The 6,817-nt window shown below is 48.7% G+C and overlaps 1 protein-coding gene across 1 annotated transcript; it reads right to left on the bottom strand.

Annotated features, from left to right (window-relative positions):
* Positions 1 to 1,534: 1,534 nt before the first annotated feature.
* Positions 1,535 to 4,197, bottom strand: LOC131269160 (segmentation protein Runt-like). The gene is made up of 3 exons (XM_058271487.1): positions 3,729 to 4,197; positions 2,966 to 3,154; positions 1,535 to 2,772 (listed from the first exon to the last, which is right to left on the bottom strand). Exons 1-3 carry the CDS (start codon positions 4,195 to 4,197, stop codon positions 1,535 to 1,537), a joined length of 1,896 nt encoding a protein of 631 aa, XP_058127470.1.
* Between the last annotated feature and the right edge of the window lie 2,620 nt (positions 4,198 to 6,817).

Here is a 6,817-nt window from a genome sequence, read left to right as displayed (position 1 = left end):
TAGCTCACCTCAGTCTCTCTCAAATATTAAATCAACTACTCATCTCCTTTGCACCTTATTCCATGTGCTTTGTGGCTGTTTTGTCCAACAATGGGCCCTACACCTTTGACTACGTTCCGCTAGCTAGGGTGTGTGCGAACGTGCTAAATTTGTAGCTAAATGCTTCCCTTCTGTTTGTTTTTTATTTTGTTCTTTGCTGTACAGAAAAAAAAATAAGTTACACTTTGGTATGTACAGACGTCTCGTGCACGACTACATTTGGCACGGCGTGGCAAGAGTCATGCCCCTTTGTTGTCCATTATGCATCGAAGAGGTTTTTGCAGCAAGGGTCCAAAGTTGACTCTTAATCTGTGCGTGGTTTTGCTTGTGTGCTTTTGTTTTAATTACTTTATTTTGTTTTGTACACTCTCGCTATCGCTGTAACGCCAATTCCGCCTGCAGCCAATTGCGTAAATCCCATGAAACATTCGTGCCATCCGTAGGCCTCTCTTATGTGACACGAATTCACATTTCCTTCCATTTTCTCCCCACCCCCTCCTTTTACACGTTTCATAATCCGTTTCTCTCCTTCTCTCTTTGTTTCTTCCCATCTCGCGCGCGCTCTTTCTTTCACTCTTTTTGTTTCTCTCTGACTGTATTTCTCTCGTACCAGATCATCGACACAAACCAAACTCAACCCAATATACGCACTCACTTTCAAACCGCTGAGCTTTTTTACTGATCTCGTTATCGTAGTAACTTTTTCCATTTGTTTTTAACCCTTTCATTCGAAATATACGCGAATCACCTCTCTTTCGGTATCTCCACAGTACTTTTCCTCTTTCATCTTCGCTCAATCTTTTATCTGCAATCTTCCTTACTCGTACATTCCGTTTGGCATCCTTTTTTAACGTTAATATCACCATTTTACTGTTACTGTTAGAGGCGCGTCTTTTCGATTAGTTTATATGAATATGAAACGGGTACACATTAGGGGTGGGAACTTTATATGCACCGACTCCGGCTTCTCAACATGTAGACAAAGGGAAGTGTGGGTGGGATATAGGAGGGGGAAAGGGTGTTAAGGAGAGGAATGGGCGAGACCATCAGGTGTTTTACTCGTTAGCGCTCCGCACCGTCGTCCGTGCCGTTATCTTCGGCTATTGAGCCGCCAATTTGTTGTTTGAGGAAACTCACTTGGCTTAAACGCCGACTGCTTCGTCTTGTTCGTTCCTGGTAAACGAAGTGAATAAGACGAGGCAATCGGAGCAGCAGCTGAGCAAGTTTGCTCAAACAACGAATCACAAGCACAATAGGCACGGATGACGGAACAGAGCAGTAACGGGTGTATTTTGATTCTCCTTCGCACGCGTACACAAACATGGGCTGGTGACCAGTGTATATATAGATATATGTAAATCTATATTTATATATACACAATGATGTTCGCCCAATTCCTGTGCACAGTTTCCAAACCGTCCAAAGAGTTTGGCTATGGTCTCTACACGCACATCTGAACCGAGGTGAACAGTACGCTGGTGCTTAGACCCCAGGTTCAGTACGGTCGCCAGACGGTTTTCTGCGCCTGCTTCAGTAGGTTGGGCGAACGTAGCTTAGTCCGGTCCGGCGATGCCGACTGCGTTTGATGATGGTGACTTTGCTCCTGCTGTTGTTGTTGCTGCTGCTGCTTGATACAAGCGAGGGCCGGGGCTGAGTCGTGTAGGATATGCTTTTTTGTCGACAGGGCCTTCAGGTCGCAGCGAAGCCCGATCCGGGGCGAGACTGACTCGGTTGGATCGATCATAGCGTTTGGTGTGTTTGTGGTGGCCGGGGCGGTGGTAGAGTCAGGCGTTTCCGGTTTCCGACCAATATCCGGATCGCAGATGTCGGGTGAGCTCTCGCGCGTTCCGGTACTACCGGTGGCGGTTGTTTCTGTGGATGGCGCCGTTGGTGGTCGCAGGATTGGGATAAAGGCGGACTTGACCACGTCGATCTGCTCGTCGTCCGAGTCGTCCTCGTTGGCAGACGACAGCTCGCCGTTGCTGGTGTCGATGCTGATACTGCTATTGCTTACCCCGGGTATTGTCCCCGACGGCAGGTTTGCCGACTGACCGAGACCAGCATGCGGTCCAATACCCGTCACCACCCCGTGGCCTGTGTGTTGAAGTCCTTGGCCTTGATGGTGATGATGATGCTGATGCAACGTGTGAGCTTTCGGTGCAGAGTGCATCAGGCCGGCGGCCGCTGACAGTGCCGTAGAAAGTGTGGCCGATCCAGCAATTGGTGGCAGCGGTGGGCTGGCGTTTGAGTTGCGCGAAGAAGCCGGTGACAGGCGCGATGACGCAGAGTCGATGCTGGCCGGCTGATGCAGTGTGATGGTGGCGGTAAGCTGCGCTGTTGGGCGGAGGGTGCCGTTGGTAGCAGCAGCCGCCGCTGCCGCCGCAGCAGCCGCCGCCGTCGAACGAAAGGCGGCAATGTCGTAAGGCAGAAAAGGTGACTTGACCAGGGGTTGATCATGGTGGACCGCAAACGAGGATATGGCCACCGGTGGGTAGGCGGTGGGGCTTGTCAGAAGCGTAGACGAGTGTGGGAGACCGTTCGGGTGGGTTGCGCCTGCCGCAGGAACTGGATGACTAGCAGGTGACCGAAGAGACACCAGTTCACTCACCGGATCTGTCATACCTGCCACGGAAGCCGTAGAGCTGACGGCTGTAGTAACGGCTACGGTGCTGCTAGTAGTTTCAGGGTTGGCGCTACCGAGTAGGTGCCCGTTGCCAATGGCACTGCTGGTCACTGCAAGACAAAAAGAAAGTCCGATCGTTGCCTATTAGATGTTAATAAGTACAGCCATTGTTGCGACATAATATCACTGGCGTGGGTAGATTGTATTTAATTAAACGTAAGGGATAGGATGGAGTGCTGGAAGTGCGAACCGCTATATCCACCATAATATAATTTTGCGTAGGACGCATAATTGCGGACTCACCTTTGTCGTGGCATCCCAACGTGGTCTGTGGTTGAGGCGCTGCTGGTGGCGGAGGAACCTGGATCGCTTGCTGCTGCTGCTGGTGCTGTCGAAAGTAATCCGACCATGCATAGTTCATGTACGCTGCATCAAGCCAGCCGGCGTTCAATATAAAAGGATTAAATGCACCTGGATGTCCATACGCAAAATCTAGTTGGGACGGGAGAAACGTCATGTAAAATAGTGTAACTGATTGATTCAAATAATATGCGAGATAGTTGAGTAGAGGCTGCAGCGAGGTAATGACCTAAACGTGAGTTTATCATGAAAATTTCTACCTATCGTATCATCGGCATCGTAACTACTGACTCGACTCATCCAGAAGTATCATATCTACAGTATTATATATAGTTTAGTGTATGTGTGGTTGCTTCGCGTAGGATGTTCATATGTAACTCACAGACCTTAGATTTAGGTTTTTAGTTTCTTGGATTATGGTTTGGTTTGATCGAAAGAAAATTTCAAAAACTCTGCTTTGACATGGTGAATTGAAAAAAAAACATACTATCCTTCCGGGACAGAGTATATTTACATTTATATCCAAATATTTGTTTAAATTTGGTTCATACATTAGTGAAATCAAAGGATGCATCAATGAACTCAATACACATAGTACTTATTGAGGAGTTAGTTGGATTATGGTACCGTAATTCTATCTCGGTTAGATGTGCGACAAGCTTGACTGTTACCACATAAAACGGTTTACTCAGAGCGCGTGACTTACTTTGTTTTGAACGGGGTTCTCGCGGCCCATCTACTGTCACCTTGATTGCCTTCGTGTAGGTCGCAATCTGGCACGGATACGAGCTGATAGTGATGGTGATGGAAAAGGACTTTCCTCTCCCAGACCGCCCAACAAAGCGTAAATCGTTGAACTTGGCGACCTGGTTCTTCATAACCGCGGTGCAGTTGCGCAGCTCTGCGTGGTAGTTTTCGTCGTTACCCGCCTTTATGGTGACCAGCGTACCATCCTGTATATCGTCCAGTGCAATCACCTTGAATGCGCACGGCAGGCTCTTGTTAGACCGCCAGTGTGTTGGCAAGGCGGAGCAGAGGACAGCCGGCGAGCCTGTCTGCACCAGCTCTCCATGGTACTCCTGCAGCATCTCGTGCAGGTTGGCAAACATATCATTGATTGTTGTCGGCATCGATGGGCTGTGACACTCGCTGTTTGTCGCCGCCGGTAAATGCATTTGCGAAGTGGTTTACTGTGCGCCCTGTTACCGAAAGAGGTGATGATGGTTGCTTATACCGCAGTTGACTCCGCTTACCAGTTCCTAGAACTTTTGAAAACTTTGGATAGGCACTGCACTGCCAAGATATATCCAAGAGATGCTTTTTGATAGTTGCTTGTGATTAGTTCAGTTGATTGAGAGGCAGGTTGTAGCATTGACCGTGAGCCGGTGCCTCTACCGACGGATATATTCACGAAAGGACAACTAGGTCTTTCTACACACACGACAGCTTCATCGATCCTGACGCTATGGAATACGGATGCACGATGATGACACGATTGCGGTGTGGTAGATGGCGCGGAACTCAAAATTTATTGATCATCGCTTCACGCACCGGAAACTACGTGCCTTTAAACGTGTGTCTGAGATGCAATTTTCACGACTGGCTTGTGCGCAGCCTTCGCTATAGCTATTACTGTATACCACTTTGTTAATACACTAGGGTGTGCTACGTCGTCATGTGTCGGCAGGATCCAGGCTCACACAAACGCGCTCACACATGCATACAACCACAGACGTACGGGATTGTGCACGGTGGAAAATTCTAAATGCACATAAACACAAGGGTAACTATACATATAAATGTATATGATGATACGAGGATAGAGATGGTATGGTATTTCGGTGTGTGTATGTAGCTGTATTATACACACACGTGAATCCGCAGAGGCACCCCGATTCAGGCGTCCTTTAGGGTGTGATTGTTGAAGCGGATCGTTGCACTTCTCTTGGTGGCAGCGTGCCGAGGTGTAGGTACAAAACGGCGTGTTTGGCGTTCCACACTCAGTCCTTGGTCCTGGGGGTGGAGGGTTGTTAAATTTTCAAACACTGGCCCAATAGCTCTAATTATTATGCGCCCATACGGTAGGTCCGAATCGTCGCGGACTAGCAGTCAATTAAATGAACGCCGCCGCTGGACACTAGGCAACACGCGCGTGTGCACGTTGGAGGTGTTTGAGGTTGATGGTGTATTCTTTGTTTGAATCTGCAAGGTAGTCCTGATTGATTATGGCGCTGGTGTGCGTCCCTCGATGATTGCGAAAGTCAATATGATATAATGCACTGAACACACACCGGAGCCGGATGTTTGGAGGGTTTTCGGTATCAACTTTCGCAGCGTCTGAAGTTGTTGAAAATCCACTTCCCCAGAAGGGCTATAATGAAATCAGCTTTGTGGATGCACGACCGGACCACCAACATTTGGCAGTACTTCAATCATCGAACCCGCTGGCGCCTTTTCCCTGTAATTGATGGTGGCCAGGACGCTGCCCAACTTAGTAACTTTTGTTACTTCGTCAAATTATCACAACACTCTTCAGCTAGCAGCATGACACTGGGAATGCAGATGGGAAATGAGGGCCGAGTTCACGGCAAAAACACTGTTCGGGAACTGTAAGGGCGCTGGATGTTGGAAAGCTCGTAACATGCCCTGGCGAGCCGTTACGTTGGAAAAGCGTTGCCGCATGCACGCACGCAAGCACGCACGCACGCACGTACGCACACATACACACACACACACACGTACCGAAAACGAAGCAGTAATGCAGTACGTCCGTATTTACGCGAGTTTCTACTATGTAAACAAACAAGCACGAGCAAAACAAACTGGCATTTGCTGCAGCTCTGAACGCCAATTGGTTTGGTTGGAAGAGGAACTGTTCCCGTTTGATCGTTGCAATGGATACAATTTGATTAGCTCCTGATGTATCCGCCCCGCTGGCTAGCTGGAATGTCCGTGTAGCAGCTACAGTAGCAGCAGCAGAGGTACAGCTATAGCGCCGATTGTATGATGATTGTTTAGAAAACAATCGGCAAATGACCGCAACAGAACAAAAAGCAAAAACTTATGCTGACGGAAACAAATTGAGGACAACTGTTCACACCACGGGTAGGCTCTTTCCGTGTTTATTTTCGCTTTACGCACGCTTGTCCAATGGCAGTCCCGTTTAAAATTCCTACTGGCCTGAGGTCGGGCTGGGGGTTCGAACAGTGACACTCGCGTTTACAATCACGCACGACCACGCACGTTTTCACCTACGATTAAGCACATGACCCCATGTCGGGTGACTGACGACAAAGACGAGAACAAACCGAGAGCGCCGACGAAAACCGCACACGATGTACAAATCGTTTCTCGCGAAAGACATGTAGTCAGCCTAATGTCTCAAATGAAACTGTTTTTAAAAAATATTTCTCGATTCGTTTTCGACTCCCATATTTCGGGTTGGACGGTTGGTTGGTTGGTTGGATGGTTGGTCGGTTGGTTGGGTTGGTTGGGTTGGTTGGGTTGGTTGGGTTGGTTTGGTCTATCGGTTGTTTTCCTTTTTTTGTCTGCTGCTGCTGCTGCTGCACGATGAAGGAGAGAGAGCACGCGTGTGAGAAGGCAGGTACAGCAACCCAACGGACGAACAGGGGACGTTAATGCTTATTGCTGCTTGGTTGTGAGCGTAATACGATGTGCCTTCTCGTTCTCGCTAGGGGCGTACAGGCGCTAAGTCTTCGACTAAGGCGACGTTGACAACGCTGCTGGGGTGTGTAAAACAGTGCCCTTTTTCCACTGGTTTTCCGTGTAGCAGTG

Source organism: Anopheles coustani, chromosome X (genome assembly GCF_943734705.1).
Source record: "Anopheles coustani chromosome X, idAnoCousDA_361_x.2, whole genome shotgun sequence".
Classification (NCBI taxonomy): Eukaryota; Metazoa; Arthropoda; class Insecta; order Diptera; family Culicidae; genus Anopheles; species Anopheles coustani.
The sequence above is the reverse complement of the archived record's forward strand: the minus strand, read 5'-3'. Positions and strand labels throughout refer to the sequence as shown.

Bases quoted from the DNA above. Each gene is read 5' to 3' on its own strand.
- LOC131269160 (XM_058271487.1), bottom strand. From the start codon at position 4,197: ATGCATTTACCGGCGGCGACAAACAGCGAGTGTCACAGCCCATCGATG. The intron at 3,155-3,728 runs GTAAGTCACGCG...CGTCCCAACTAG, and splicing joins AGAACCCCGTTCAAAACAAA to ATTTTGCGTATGGACATCCA. The intron at 2,773-2,965 runs GTGAGTCCGCAA...TTTGTCTTGCAG, and splicing joins GTTGGGATGCCACGACAAAG to TGACCAGCAGTGCCATTGGC.